The 16,685-nt window shown below is 37.7% G+C and overlaps 1 protein-coding gene and 1 long non-coding RNA gene across 14 annotated transcripts in view; one reads left to right on the top strand and one right to left on the bottom strand.

Moving 5' to 3' along the window:
• LOC135713752 (uncharacterized) overlaps nt 1-16,685 on the bottom strand; it is a 511,705-nt gene that overhangs the window by 181,545 nt on the left and 313,475 nt on the right. The gene's annotated exons all lie outside the window — the stretch shown is intronic.
• Mef2 (myocyte enhancer factor 2) overlaps nt 1-16,685 on the top strand; it is a 281,652-nt gene that overhangs the window by 189,359 nt on the left and 75,608 nt on the right. For all 13 annotated transcript variants that reach the window (XM_065236926.1, XM_065236929.1, XM_065236934.1 and 10 more), the window contains one exon: nt 14,824-15,510. In XM_065236926.1, the coding sequence (XP_065092998.1) occupies nt 15,457-15,510 (54 nt within the window). In that variant the 5' untranslated portion in view covers nt 14,824-15,456. The remainder of the gene's footprint in view (nt 1-14,823; nt 15,511-16,685) is intronic.

Below are 16,685 nucleotides of genomic sequence, written 5' to 3'. Positions count from 1 at the left end.
AAGCTAACGCGATTGAGCCTTCCAAATTAACGAACTAGATAAAAAAATAGTAATAACTTCTCTGTATGAGAGGAACTCTTAACAGATGGGCACTCGTTCGGTATGCATTTATGCAACAGAATTAATTCTCCAGTTCTGTAAACCACTCGCATCTTATTTGGTATCTTGAAAAATACGCTGACATTTGTAGAACTGTAAACCAGTCGCGTGTATGGCATTAATGATTTATTAGTTTCAAACATGAGTAAGAACACAGCAAACCTCAAGTAATCCGTCCAGACGTAGATTTAAGCAAAACTTGTAAGTTGCAATTATGAATTATTGGCTTCGTGAAGCTAAATCGAATGAGCCTTCCAAATAAACGAACTAGTTGACTTATTTTCATTTCTTTAATTCATTTTCAAATTATTTTCAATTCAAGGATGGTAGCAGGTAACTTTCTAGTGACTAGGTCACTATTTTCAAACCAGTCACCCAAAAGTCACTAAAGTCACTATTTCTTAAAATTTAGTTACTAAAGCCACTTTTTTTTACAACCAATAAATGTTTTGTTTTCAAAAAATCACATCAAACCACATTTTGAAAAAGATTCAGCGTGTCAAGTATGATAAGAAGAGCTTCGAACAGAGCAGAACTTTGTAAATGGTGTTGATGGAATCACTAATATATGAATATTTATTTCAACTTCGTAATCTGGACATTTAAGTCCGTTATCTTCAAAATTTGTATTAATTTATTATATTTATTTGTGGCCACTGAACCGGAAAAACCGGGAATTTTATTTAAGACTTAAAATGTATTTCCAATACCTATTTTAATTAAATTCTGTTATATTAGAAATTCTAGGTCTGATATTTAGAATATTTTAAAATTCTCCATAACAGATTCAAAAATCTGTGCATTCTGTGCAGAACACTTTAGAAATTTCTTGCAGAATACCACAGAAGAATACTCTTGAAATTCATTCTACATTTATCTTCATATGCTGTATAATTCTCACGAGAATTTGCTTGAATTTCTCTCCATAGTTGTTCTAGAACTTCCCTTAAAATATCCCTCAGAAATCTGTTTTGAATTTTGAAAGTATTCTTCCTTGGATTTCACCTAAAAATTGTATCGAAAATTTTCTTAGAATGCCATTGAAATTCTTCTCAAAATGACATTGAGAAAATCTCTTGGAAATTTCTTGGAATTCTCATGACACTTATTAGAATTTGATTTTTTTTTTCAGAATCTCCTGGAATGCTAGCCCGTTTTCTTCTAAAAATAATATTAAAAATTTCCCCCGCCGGAGGAATTCCATAAAACTATCTTCAAACTAGCTTGAATTCTGCAAAGCTTGTTTTAAGTTATATTAAATGTTTTATAAAATGTGATTGGATAACTTATAAGAGATTTTCAGCCGTATGTGATCATTAAGGACAGTGTCAGAATTGTATCCATATCATCATTAAGTTTTTCAGAATCACTACTCCTAATTCCGATAGTTGTATCTTCATAACTACCTTGGAATTCCCCTTCAGTTCTGCTGAAAATTTTCTTTGAAATGCTTTTCAAAATTACATGGAGCTTCTAGCCATATTTCTTTAGAGTTTTCCGCAGAATTCCTACACTATTCTCATCCAAACTTAAACATGATTTTAATTAAACATTAAATTTTACTGAGCTCAGCAACCAAACGTCACTTTTGCTGATATCTTGGCAAATTATGTTTGCCGGGAGCTCTGCTGTTTCAAATCAAAATGAAGTGTGTGAATCGAATGAGTCATGTTAATTCAAATACATTGTTCAATATATTAATTTTATTTTGGTTCAGTAGAGTTTTGTTTTTTTTTATTAATGTAGCCGCGTCAAATAATCAAACTAGAAAAAACCAATACATGAATTTGTTTATTGTGTGACAAGCACAATGATGCTGTAATCTGAACTGGGAAATGGACCCGCCGTCTCCGACTTGCCTTCACTGACTAGTCTATTGGAAGCCTTTATTTTCTAGGTAATTTTTTAAATTAATGTCTAAGATTTTAAAAATTTTCTTATAATGTTCTCCAAGTCATTGAAAGTCTCACGGACGTGGTCATTTTTGCTGTTACATTCCTGTTTTATTAAATTTAAATACAGCCATTCCATAGCAAAACGATATAGTGGTTCTCAGAATTTCGACAAAAATTAAAGTTTTGTTCCTTATTGCAAAATATTATACCCGTATTTTTTATTTTGTCATTAGCAAATGACATGGTGGTCAAAACATTTTTTTTTCATGTCTAGTCGCATAGGAGTTTGGAGTGATTACCCACAACTTGATAACTTCAAAAAAAATATAACTCAAAAACGAATAAAAATATCGTTGTTTTGTTGTAGAAAAGCCTAAATTTTCAAGTAAAAAATATAAAAACATATTGCGCCCCCCGTCTACAAACCATGAAAACCATAAAAAACAAATATAATCAATGTTTTTCAAAACGAAATCCTAATTTTTCGATATCATATTTTTTTTTCTAAAAAGTATTTCTAATTATCTTTTATTTGGAAGTTGGTTGGAAATGCTATCTAACATGAAGCTTTAGTGTGATAATTTATTAGTTTGAAAATGGTCTTTAGAAGAGAGTAGGTAGATAGCTCCGTTAGAGTACGGCAGTATGAAAATTTAATAGAAGTTGAAAATGAGCGAAGGGCCATTAATGCGACAGTACCAAGTCAAACGCACACCTTTTGCCTAACCCGTACGATTTAGGCGGAGATTTGAAGTATGTCTTCAAATCTACAGGCAAAAAGTGTGCGCCCGCCTTTGACTTTGTACTGTCGCATTAATGGCCCTTCGCTCATTTTCAACTTCTATTCAATTTTCATACTGCCGTACTCTAACGGAGCTATCTACCTACTCTCTTCTAAAGACCATTGTCTAACTAATAAATTATCACACTAAAGCTTCATGTTAGATAGCATTTCCAACCAACTCTGAAACTCGCAAACTTCGCGTATGAAGTAACATAAAAACACTTTGAATGTTTGCATTTGATATTTTGATCTTTAAAATCGGCCCAGTGGTTCAAAAACTATAAAAAAAATTAGAAAAAAGTCATTTTTAAAAAATTAATATGGAAATGGTCACCCTAATGACAGAATAAAAAAAAAATACGGTTCTAATATTTTGCGATAAGGAACACAATTATAAATTTTTACGAAATTCTGCGAATCATTATATCGTTTTGCTATGGAATGGCTGAATAAGTAAATGTAAAATTTTGTGAAATTCTCTTAACTAGTTCCAGTAGAAAAAAAATCTGAATTAAAGTGCAAAGAGACGAATTAATGTTGCTTGAATAGCACATTTTAAATATTTCCTAAGTTAGTTTACTTTAGTTCTATTTATTAAAAAGGGCTTTCAGCCTTTGGCTGGATCGCCTCTAAACTTTGCTATCATAAATATCTTCTAAACTGAACCCACTATCCACGTGAAAAGCTCTCTCATTAGCCATGCACACTATGGACTACTAAAAGCGTACCGTACACCGAGTCTACCCCCCATTCAGAAATGCCGCGGCAAGACTCGCCATTTAGAAGGGACGGGGTAGAGAAGAACAAATGGATCCGCATTGCATTTTCCGTCCTCACCCCCCTCCTGCCTCTTCCCACCGTACACCGTTCGGCCGTTAGTACGAATGAGGCGAAATATGGGCAAAACTAATCGATATATTAATGTCGTCTTCAAGGATGTGTGCTTTGGTGGAATCCCACGGTCACAAGGACAACTGCACTACTTGCGAGCTTGACAGTGGAGGAAAAGTCACGGTCGCAATAACCGACCGACACACATTTTCACCAGCACTAAACTTCCAGTCAGTGGTTGAGTGGTTCGAAAAAAAAGAAGAACGAACTATCGCGTTCTCTACTACCGCTGCTGTGCCCGGTGTTCGTTTGCATGTCACATTAGCACTAATGAATGGTCGCAAACTTTCGAATTAACAGGGCCACAATATTGATGGAGGTGTGAAAAACTTTTGATTGCCGTGCTGAGCATCGCGACGAATGCGGACATCATATCCTTCTACCGTGTGAATTTCGTCCGTAGAAAGTCCACAAATCTTGATAAGATTCAGTCGTTTGCTGGAATAATTTAGTTCCAGTATATTTTCCATATTCATAAAATTGATTTATTTATGTACCAACTATGCATTTTCCCGCCCTTTCGGGTGATGATATTTGTCATTTTGATTTAGCATCGACGAAATTGTAACAACAGAGCGTCGAGAGATAGCCGAGCAGCCGGCAAGGGTAAGCGAGTGAGTGAGTAGAAGTAGAACAAACTGGTGCAGCTGTTCATTAGCACCATGTACCAGGACTGATTGCCTCCACCCCCGCCCCCGCACCGACCGCTTTTTCATATAGCATGTGCCGAAATCGAGAGCGCCACGAGAGACAGTAAAGGCAGAGAGGCAGACGCAGGTCAGACAGTCAGACAGCTGAAGACATGCTGCTGGCAGTGATTCAACCTAATCCGTACAATAGTTCAATAGTAACGCAACAGCCTATAGCTTCAGCATAAATTTTCCTGGAACAGTTGCGCTTCGGCAGCGCGCGGATAGAATGACTCAAAGGGAAAATCTTCTGCTGCAGTGCGGAGCAAATGAGAGCATTTTGTCTTAATGGTTTGCCGTGTGTCGTGGGATCAAGAAGCGCGAGAGGATGTCGTCATCGTCGAACTTTGGATGGTCTCACCATCGTCATAACGTTAACCGGGGGGACCATAAATTACGGCTAACGGTGTTGGTGGCGGTGGACCGTGGTTGCTAGTTAGTTTTCCTAATTTTTGCAGTTGATTGGCAGCTTTTGAGAAAATGTAAATCTGACGGCCCAGCTAACGACGTGTTGCAATCCAACGGAATGGCTCGTTTTTCAATGGACGGACACCCGTTGGAGGGTGGCCACAGTCTTAATGCGGCTAAACAAGACAAGCGAAATTTCATATGATAACTCTGACAACTCTGCCGGTACACATCAAGTTTAAAATAGATTACATAGCAGAAACCTCCCTTACATAGTGGGTTGACGACCCGCCACCTCCACTTACTTCCACGAATTTCTGTTGATATCGGTTTTTCTGATGACACCGAGGATGTGCAGTTTGTGGTTTTCCTAAAACATTCTTTATAGATTAGAAAATACTGGTAATGTATAAACTAGTACACTTGACGTTCGCTAGCTGAAAGGGATTTTATTTTTATTTTTGTAAAAATCGCCATTGTCAGCCCTTTTATTGACAATTGAGCAGTTCCAGGCGAAGTAGTGATAAAATAAAATTTTTCCTCTCATAATTCCATCAAACTTCGCATAATTATTCGCTATGGGCAGTGAACCAAGTTTATGCTAGATTTCGGCCATTTTTACTCGCGCCCAATTTAAATTTTCAATAAATCATAGCACGAAAATGGCTCGTCTAGTCAAAATGACGTCTGATACAAAGTGGAAAGAAACTGGATCGTCTTTTCAGAAAAAAATAGAGGAAAAGTTGGCTTCGGCAATACCTTAAACTATTATCGTCAGCGGGGTAAACAACGTCCTTGAGAGCTCAATTTTGGCATGTGGATACATTGTGTTTCAGAGCAACTATTGGCCAAATTTGAGTGCTCTACCACCCTAACATGGAAATGGTCACCCTAATGACAAAATATAAAAATGCTGGTCTAATATTTTGTCATAAAAATCAAAACTACCAATTTTTACGAAATTCTGAGAACCACTATATTGTTTTGCTATGGAATGGCTGTAGGGTAGGGCGCTACTTCGTCGTATTCGCTCATTTCCGTTCTATCGCTCAGAAAAGATAAATAATATCAATAATTGGGGGTGAAACAGTTTTTGATTTATTGAAATTTTATAGTAGTTGATATAACCAAATTATAAAACCTTCACTGACGACCACATTGCTTTAACAACCTCCTGCGAACCGCTATACAGCCATGTCGTGGCCAATTGGCCCAGTTTTAATGCAATCATTAAAACTTGATATGCGAACTACCTTAGGAGCATAGATTTTATGCCAGTTTTATCACACTCTACACGTGGTTGTTAAAAACTTAAAACATAAAACCTCCTCCAGGTCTGAAAGTTTTAACAAACTTTTGATGACTATCATAAAACTATATTACAACCGCAAAAATCGCTCCTGAAGAAGTTGATAAAACATGATACGTAAAACGTTTTGACAGCTTTGAAGGTTTTAAGATGGGGTTTTTGGATGATAGTTAATATTGAGAAATATTTTATTGTGTTTTTTATGTGAAATCATGATCCTTGTCATTTGGTTATAATAGCTGATATTATTGTATATTGAAAATAAGACGACTTTATTACAATTTTGAACCAATCTGTATATGCTTCATAGCAAGCCGTGTAATATTTATGGTGATTATTATACCAAATAGGAGCATACATTTAGTGCTCCATATGAATACTAAAATATAGGGATATTTTTCATTTGTCTGCATTAGCACCATGCATTAAAGAGTCATTAAAAGATTATCTATTTAGTACAAAACTGTTACTACTGTTGAGCAATAACCAGTCACATATTATTTAATTATACATAAATGTATGAAAGTGTTTTATCGCCTATCAATTAAAGCGTAATTATTCATACTGTGGGAAATTTTTCATACGGCGACACTTTTTTCGTTATAACTTGCTACTCCTTAAACATACCTCAATATAACATATTCTCCTAGATTGGAATTCTATAGCATAACATAAACCTAATGGTTGTATCTTAGCATTTCGTACTCCAAATTGAGAACGTTAAGTTATATTTAAGCTCTATAACTAGCTTGATGGTTTTATTCGGTACAGCGAATCAAAACAAAACAAAACCACGGCAACCTGTCAAAAAGTCAACATTCCAAGCGATCCTCTTATTTTCTCTTGTAATCAAGATGTAAGAAATGCTTATTGGATCCACTAAATACAAGGTTTAAAGCCGTGATGCCAATACTGGCCATCTCCAACCGGATTTAGTGAAACTGTCTGCGTTGTTTTATGAAGGGTTCGTGGATCTTTCGGAAGTGTATCGGAAAGCCGCTTGTTCAATATTTTTAAGAACTCCTTCACCGCACTGTGCCTTATGTTATATGAGGGAGCCCATAACTGTAAATCCTCCAGGAGTTTTATATTGGTGATCGTCTCATCTTCATCGTGTTCAAAAGTACTGAAGGGGTTTTCATTTCATGTATCTGAATAGATTTGTTTTTTTTTTCATATTGGTAACAATTTTCAGATTTTTTTTTTGTTATTGTTGTTGTATATTTCTTATCTGTGAATCTTAGACCTCTGATAAAGATGATAGTTATAATGAGGCTTTAATAAAGGTCTAAGACTGCTTCATGTTTTATATCGGTCATAGAAAGTATGCCATAAAACATAATTGTATGTTTTGTTTTGGTTTTATTCTGCAGTTATAAGTAGTGATACAGAACCACCTTACAGCTACCGTTAAAACTATGAAGTCTGAGTATTAATTTAGTAGTCATAAAACAGTTTTATAGACGACTTGACGGCCTGATTTTATGACAAGCACACAAAACCGTAATACAACCACAGGCTGCAAGGGATGCTATGATAAAACAATGATAAAATGAGAATAAATCTTCCAAGCATTTAGATTGTTACTTGGGCCGTGCACAAATCAATAATAGGTTTGTTTCGATGCGTTATTTTATCCGTAGGACGAAGAAAATCTATATGCTTTTCAATGCGTTAGGGCGGAATTGAAACTCGTAGGACGAATTTAGAATCAAGAAGCAGTATTAGATTTTTAACAATATCTCAACAATTTGTGACTCTTTATGGAAAGGTGAATAAATTTAGAAGTCATCTTTGACAGAAATATTTCATTTTTTGTTCAAACCAGTTCAAAAAAGAGAGGTAAAATGCGGGTTGTGCTTAGTAGGAAGGAAATTAGATCAAAAACCCTATAAGTTAAAAAAAAAATTGGATTTTTGTGTTATTGAAGACCTGGACGATTCAACGACTACATTTATTTTAGACCATATAATGTATTATTATTCATAATGCATAACATAAACTGCAGGAGCTCTACAATGAGTAAATTTGCCTCATGGTTTTACAGGTTTTCCGAATATGTGAAAAGTCAAGATTGGATTCACTCAGTCTATTGGTACTGAAGTGATGAAATTGGGCTGTTAGCGGAATGCTTAAATAAAACAGCAAAAAAGGTTATATTTTTTGTTGTTCTATTGGTACTACTCCTAGACTGAGTAAAATTTTCGTCAAATCTACTCATTTCCCGGCAGATTTATGACAAATTTATTCATCGCTGAGTTCCTACCCTTTTGGCGCAATCGCCAATGGTCGTTCTCATTCGCTGTGCAATATCAATTTTTCTTAAATAGAAGAAAACATATCAAGAAGACTGGCAACTCTGCCAGCATTTAACAATTCTAGTGCATTAAATTACTGTGTATTTTTTTCCTAATGCATTAGAAAGGTTAAGGGACAAATACTGTAGCAATGCGCCTGAGCAGCACTGGATGAACCATGAACATAAAATATAAAACAGAAAACATAAAATAAATCCATGATTTCGGTGTTAACAGGTAAATTATGCGTATGGTACGATACTTTAGTTCAAATGCTACCGAACGAAGTCAATAAGAACGTGTGATATGAATGTTTGCACCCAATATTCTCAAAAAACAAATGAAGCGCTCCGACCGAATCAGTCTTAATCTTCATCTGATAGGCCGAAGTGAATTCATTGACGTTTCAATGGCGTTTCAATGCGTTAGGCCGAGTTTAGAATCCGTAGACCGAGTTTGGCGTCAAGAAGCAGTGTTAGACTTTTAACAATATCTCAACATTTTTCTTTATCAAATCTTACGGTACGTACGGTGAGGTAAATAAATTTGGAAGCCATCAGTAATAACAACAACAAGTTTGGTGCTAAACTACGCAAGATTAAGAAAGACTACGTGCGGGTTGTGCTTAATAGGCCGGACATGGGGTAGTTAACCCTACGCAAACCTCTCCTTTGAGGTTGGTATCTTTGCTATCAAATTCACATGGATGTTTATAGAAATAGGTAGTGATATTTTGTCTGTCCTTTGTCATGTGTATAATAAACCTTAAGAGTTGTTAGTCTTCTTAGTGTAAAGATAAGATAAAGCACAGACAACCAGATGTAGCTTTTACATATTGCCAATTTTTCGTTTTTCTCAAATGATAGTACAGTCGTCTAAGGTGCGGATATTGAATTTCCTTGCGTTTGATTTTAACACACTAGCGCCATCTTTTGAGCTTACTGTACGTTACTGTGTACTCAACAGATAGTGGCGTTTTTTTTTTAATTTTATTTGTACAGGCTCAATCGAATAAACTTTACAGAGCCAAATTATCATTTTCGTTATACATTATTAATGTTTTAAACATAAAGTTAAAGGAATTCAACCGAATACTCGAGGTTAGTGGATGATAATTTTATGGACGTGGACGGAGAAGGAGATTTGAAGTATGATTTATGATACAACAATTTCACTATTTCTAAAACATGTACTTAATCCTATTCAAAGAACATATACAGAAACAAATTTAAAAAACACACGCACACGCACACATTGCACTTAACGCAAGGTTAATCAAACTTACAATCTGATGTTAATATTCATCAAAAAAACAAATAAGAGTTTCATAAACTTCGGATCGTATCTTTATGGCCTAAAAGCCCGAGCTGGAAAGCGGTAGGGTTTTAGCAATGGTGTTTTATGCCCCGTAACGTGAGTAGATCACCTTTTCGTGGTACGTTACGGGATGTAAGATCTACCTCCGATGCCTAGTCCTGACTACTTCAAACTAGGGGAACAGGATTTTTCAGTAATCCAAGGAACACATCTTAGTCCTTGTTACTTTTTATGCCATGTTGATAGGTACAAGACTCGGCTTTGTCTACCGAGGATGATCTTGAAACAAAGAAAAAAATGAGTTAGTTGCCTTCATCTATGTGATTCCTAATCTTCTATTCGTTGTTCCCTAGTTTGAAGTGGTTAAGACTAGGGTTCTGATGCATGGTCATTATCGGTGTCATACCTTAATTTTGTTGCTAAGGAATCCAATTTTGACTGACAAAGGGGCGCGCCTTTGGAGGGTGTTTCAACACTCCGAAGGGTATAAATAGCGGGACCTTTCAATTAGAGTCGGATCCTTGCGATAAATGCAAGAGTGGCAACTGTAAAAAAATCGAATACTTCATCTATAATACTTCTCAATAGTGATGGAGTGATACGACATGCACTAAACTAAGGACACGGGATATACTACAATAGATCAATTTACTGGTCGCAGTAGTGTTAGCTCTCGAACAGAGGAAAAAAATGGTGTTTTATAGTGAAAGATATTCAATGTTTGGTCCAGGTACTGTTCATTAATTTATTATTACAGCATCACAGCATCGAGACGCATTTTGCAGGTTCTGCATTAAGACAGTTAACAATGCCATCTTTCATTTTTTAGCAATTCATTGTACTGTATCATCGTAATCGTGAATATTCGATAAAGCAGTTTTTACACAGGTAATAAATGTTTGTTTTACTTACTATGTGGCCCAACAAATCAATGACGCGATGATTTTTTTTTTAAATTTATATATATATATATATATATATATATATATATATATATATATATATATATATTTTGAAGTGGTGAACTTGGAAGAGAATTTTATTTTAAGTTTATGAAACATGAAGGGTGACTTATTACAGATCATTCGAATGAGATCCTTCCCAGTTATTTTAATTTTGATTTAATTCAATCTTTACCAAATAACGTCTCAAAATTAATTGAGGAAGTTGGCTAGCTTGATGGCTTTTGCTTACTGAATAGAAGATCATCGTCTGTTTAAGAAGTTTTGATCGGAAATCCATATCAAATCCATCTCAAGAGCAGTTGTTGTCGTCGTCTGTGAGGTTGTCACCGGGACCGAAACACAACAACAAGTGGAACGGGAACTTGATCGTATTTTTTTTATATAAGGAGCTCGGTGGCCTTCTTCTTCTTCTTCGCATTTCAAGCTTATTGCATATCGCATATTAGCTTATTGCGTGCTCTCAACTTAGTGTTCTAGATGCACTTCCACAGTTATTAATTGAGAGCTTTCGATGCCTGTACCATTTTTGCATTGGTATAATTGTGTGGCAAGTCCAATCATACTTCTATGCCCAGGGAAGTCGAGACATTTTCCAACCCGAAAAATTCCTAGACTGGACCGGGAATCGAACCCAGCCACCTCCAGCATGATCTTGCTTTGTAGCTGCGTCTTTACCGACTGAGCTCGGTGGCCTAGTGGTGACCGATTTTGCTTATTGAGCAGAACATTATGAGTCAATCTCAAGCTCAGAGTTTTAGTGTGAATCGGATTTATTGAAGAAGAATATCGGATTCGGTTGAAGGAACGAGTACGTAAAAGAAATAGTATTCGAGTTTTAGGAAAGACGTGTTGATCGGAAATCTATAACAAATCCTTCTCAAGATTAGTTTTTATCGTAGTGACAGCAAGTTGAACAGGAACTTGGTTGTATTTTTTTTTTGTGAAATAAGGAGCTCGGTGGCCTTGTAGCGACCGATTTTGCTTCTGAGCAGAAAATCATGGGTTCAATCCCAAGCTCCTTCACATTACAGAGTTATACTGTAAATCGGCTTTCTTTCATAATATGATGTAAAGCGTAAAGCAATTCGGTTGTAGGGCTAGGTTAAAAAAGTAATAGGGGAAATGGTTCTAATGTTGGCCTATGGATCTAAGATTGGGCCCATCGCTAAAAATCTGCTATTTAGCAATTTGATCTAGATGAACGCGTCATGGGGACGGTACTAAGGGATAATTTTGGTTGTCATTGAAAATTTAGTCGATTGTTGAATTTATGTATGGGCCCAAATTAGGAGCATTTAGGCCGACATTACATCCATTTTGCCTATTTGAGTTTCAGGAAAGACGTGTCGATCGGAAATCCATATCAAATCCTTCTCAAGAGCAGTTGTTGTCGTCGTCGGTGAGGTCGCCGCCGGGATAACAACAAGTTGAACGGAAACTTGATCGTAATTGTTTTGTGATATAAAGAGCTCGGCGGCCTAGTGGCGACCGATTCTGCTTACTGAGCAGAATACCGTGGGTTCAATCCCACGCTTCTTCGCGCTATTGAATCGTTAGGACATCAATTCAGCATATCGTTTACCAAAACGAATCCTGCTGCAATCCCAACCCTTTTATCCAACATCCCAGTCATTTCTCGTGTAAGTGCAGAGGTGTTCTCGGCTTTCATTTAAGCGAGTATTACGTCAATATATTCCTACCCATTGCTTTCTTGACCAGCATTCGGACGTGGCCGGCGCTGGTATTGCCTAGTTTTAGATCACCAGTATTCACACATTTAGGATGATTGCTAGTACCAAGCAACGCTTCATTCACCGCACAGAGCTGCCAGCAGAGATATTGAGCCTATTTTATCCTGCATGTTTCCCCCTATTTTAAAGGGTGATACGGTCAAAATTTGGTCAAGGGAAAACGCGTGTAAATCGGTGAAATCGTTTATTTAAAAAATCAAATTAAATTTCTTTTTCAAGTTCAATTAGTATAAAATTCAGGAAAAATATTCAGTTAGGCTTCCGCTTTTCCAAATCCGAATTGCCGGGCCTTACGCTTGACCCCTGCCATCAGATTTTGTACAGCCACCTTGTCCACCTTCTTCGCCGCAGAAAGCCAGTTTGCCTTGAACTGCTGCTCGCCCTTAGCAGTTTTTTGGTCTTCTTTAGGTTCCGCTTGACAATAGCCCAGTATTTCTCAATTGGGCGGAGCTCTGGCGTGTTGGGAGGGTTCTTGTCCTTGGGAACCACCTGCACGTTGTTGGCGGCGTACCACTCCATGGCCTTTTTACCGTAATGGCAAGATGCCAAATCCGGCCAAAACAGTACGGAACAACCGTGTTTCTTCAGGAAAGGCAGCAGACGTTTATTCAAACACTCTTTCACGTAAATTTCTTGGTTGACAGTCCCGGAAGCTATGAAAATGCTGCTTTTCAAGCCACAGGTACAGATGGCTTGCCAAACCAGATATTTCTTTGCGAACTTTGGCAGTTTCATGTGCTTGAAAACATCTGCTACCTTTCCCCTTCCTTTTGCCGTATAAAACTCCTGTCCCGGAAGCTGCTTGTAGTCGGCTTTGACGTAGGTTTCGTCGTCCATTACCACGCAGTCAAACTTCGTCACTATCGTCGTGTACAGCCTCCGGGATCGCGCTTTGGCCGTCGTATTTTGTTTATCATCGCGATTTGGAGTCACTACCTTCTTGTAAGTCGATAGTCCGGCTCGTTTTTTGGCTCGATGCACGGTTGTAGACGATACACCCAGCTTATTTGCGGCATCTCGGAGAGAGAGGTTAGGGTTTCGCTTGAAACTACCGGCAACTCTCTTTGTCGTCTCAGCGGCTTCCGGTTTTCGATTTCCCCCCGATCCAGACTTCCTGGCTGTCGACAAACGTTCCCCAAACACTTTAATTACATTTGTAACGGTTGATTTGGCAACTTTTAGCGATTTTGCCAACTTTGCGTGCGAGTAGCTCGGATTTTCGCGATGCGCGAGCAAAATTTTGATACGCTGCTCTTCTTGCTTGGACGGCATTTTGACAACTGAAGAGTGAATTCCGAAATCAAAATAGGAGCAACATTCTACACACACACACCTTTAAAATGAGGGGTGTTCAGGTTTTTTAAATGCAAAATTGAAAGAAATACGTCAAGTTGATATTGACCAAATTTTGACCGTATCACCCTTTATTACATTTTTCATAGATATCTACAGATCTCAACATAATTCTATGAATTTGTTTTACTTGGGTCGGAGTGAAACACCATTGAGAAAATAGGGCCAGTCTTATGTAAATTCTCTGGGGAATGGAATGAAAGTGGTTCCGTCCATCGCGCGGCTCTGTGAATGAAAACATAGCGATTTTACCCCGTTTCCCCCTATTTTGTTTGTTGTAAATTTTGATTATACAGCTATCATCTCCAAGGCCTTCAGCATTCATCCTTTCCATCTCGATCTAACTCATTCAACATCGTTCGTAATTCTCATGCATTAGGTACACCATCACTATCTCATGATCATACCAGAAAACCTAAGTAATTTCAAAGGTTCACTAAGCGGCAACAACAACAGCACGTAAAGCAGCATGTCCGAATATGAGTAAAGTTATGAAAAGTTTTAGAAAAGGGCAAGACACATGGGCAAAAGGGGCATTGACAGCGTTGAAGGCTGAATCAGTTCGATATGAGCCTGCGTCGGAATCATCGTTGATGATGAAAATCAGACTAGCACTAAGTAAGACCAAAAACACCGGAATTACCATTTTGGCGATTCTTTAAATGTCATTTAACTTTATTTTGGATTGTGACGTTTTCCCTCCTATACGAACTGAAATGTTCATTATTGTCCCATCCATTTGCACCCACCATCCGACACGATGGGTTACATGTGCTGCACAATGCAAGCCATGATTGCACTCGGTCAACTCCTCCGAGGCACACCAGTTGACACGAAAAGAAAGGTGGAAAGCCGCGAGAGAGAGACTTTACGACCATGCCATTTTTCCTGCACGCATTTTAAACCTTAGTTATGGGATTAGCGTGCTTGCTGCTGCCGCCTCGGTGGTCACTCGGGGACTGCTGGGAATGTAGAAAGTAAAAAATAAAAACCATGAATATTCATTCCGCATTTATTCTAGTCGCACTCTGACTTTTCTATTTCTCTCTCTTTGTCTCGTTGCAGATCGTGGGTCGTGTCCCCCTTTGCTGAGGTGCAGGATCGGCGGAACAACCTACGACAAAAAAAAAGGACACCGGCAGTCGTTTCGTTATTTTCAGCCACCGGAAAAAGCAACTGTGTTATGAAACTTGTGTTTAAGGTGGAAACACTTCCTGCTGCTGGAGTGTAGAAGAAGAAGAAGAGGAAGAAAAAGCGGAAGAAGAGGAGAGTGCGCGCACCTGGAAGTCAGGAAGAAGGAAGCAAGAAATCACGGGCAAAAGAGTGCTCCGGCTAGTACCGGCAGTAGTCCAAGCGTGTGAGTGTGTTTGTGGTTGTGTGTTTGTGTGTGCTGTGAGGAAAGCAACGGAGTGCTATTTTCTACTGGCAGGCAGTGCGACATATTTTTATTACGATTCTGGTATTGTTTTTTTCTCGGGGATTCCGTGAATGCTAGTGTCGGCGGTTACGTGTTTTGTGCTGGAGCTTTGCCGTTGTTGATCTAGTGGGATTGTTGGGAGTGGTGCTGCCACTGTCACCACCGCTGCCATCGCCGGCCTCAGTTGGGCAATCAATCCTGGTAAAGCTGGAGGACGTAAATTAAGAGTTTGTTTCAACGGCTGACGGCGGAGCAGGTTCACCGCAAAGCAGGAGGACAGGATGGGTCGGAAAAAGATACAGATCTCACGGATAACGGACGAACGGAACCGACAGGTAGGTGGTAACTCCTTCTCTGAGTTTTTTTTTTATCGAGATAATAGAAATTTTAGAAGATGCTATTTAGGATTAGCACTACTGTTTAAATAAATAAGTATGTAATTTGAAGAGCGGAGGCCAATTGGAATTATGAGTTCTATATTTGAATTGAATTGTTTCAGCTGGTCATTTTTAAACAAGTTACTAAATCTATGCATACCAATGATTATTCTTTCGCTATTTGCATAGCAGTTCTATATAAATAAATAGGAATTTCATAGGATATAGCAGAATAATAGGAATGGGAACTCCCCAAGCTTTTCCAATGACCGTTGATTATTTTGACTCATACGGCACCTTCGTTTAGCTGTATGTTTGATTAAACTCCGTTTGAAATTTTCTTCAGGATCAAAAGTTTATCTCTGAAGCAAATATAAGGTTTTGTCATCCATTACTTCTTCCAAATCTTCCCACTCACTGTTACGTGTCGTTTGAGGCAACCAGGCTTTGATGTTAGGCATGGAAAGCTCTCGATTAACCTCTATTGAAGCAATCAAAGAACACTAAGCTAAAGGTCAGCAACGTAATAAGCCAACGAACGTATGAAGCATCTATTGCTACTTATTCTGTTGCCGAATTGGAATTGAGGGAATTCGAAGGAAAGGGGTGTATGTAAATCTTGAAAAAACATGAGAAAATGGCAGGTATCGATACTTTGAGCGACATTTTATGTACCGTAAAACGGGGTGAAGTTGATCACTCGTTCAATTTTTCAATACTTTTTTTTTCAAAAGCTTTTAAAACGTTTCCCTTTACAAACGATGCATTCTACAATTCTAAATTTTCAATTTTGTGGAAGAGTTAAAATATATGTTATGTTTATGCGTATATGCAAATTTTAATTGTTCCTAAACATCATATCAGAATCAGCATGCATTCTTGTGCTGTGTTGGGTGAAATGACTTATTTTACTTAATTTTGGGCCGTTGAGTCCGAATCTGAAATCATATTTGCAATGAATGATTTCATAGCATAGAAATGATTGTATGTGAAAAACTGTTGAAAATTGCCTACATTTAGGCGTATTTTTAACAAATTTGCTACAAAATATCGAAGACTACAAATCAAGAAGACTGGCAACTCTGCCAAAAATCAGGAGACAGTAACGGCAACGCCACTCTGAGCAGCAGTGG

This window comes from Ochlerotatus camptorhynchus, unplaced genomic scaffold (assembly GCF_037179485.1).
Source record: "Ochlerotatus camptorhynchus isolate MF236.1 unplaced genomic scaffold, CSIRO-AGI_Acam_v1.1 ptg000577l, whole genome shotgun sequence".
Lineage (NCBI taxonomy): Eukaryota > Metazoa > Arthropoda > Insecta > Diptera > Culicidae > Ochlerotatus > Ochlerotatus camptorhynchus.
This window is presented reverse-complemented; position numbering and strand designations above follow the sequence as displayed.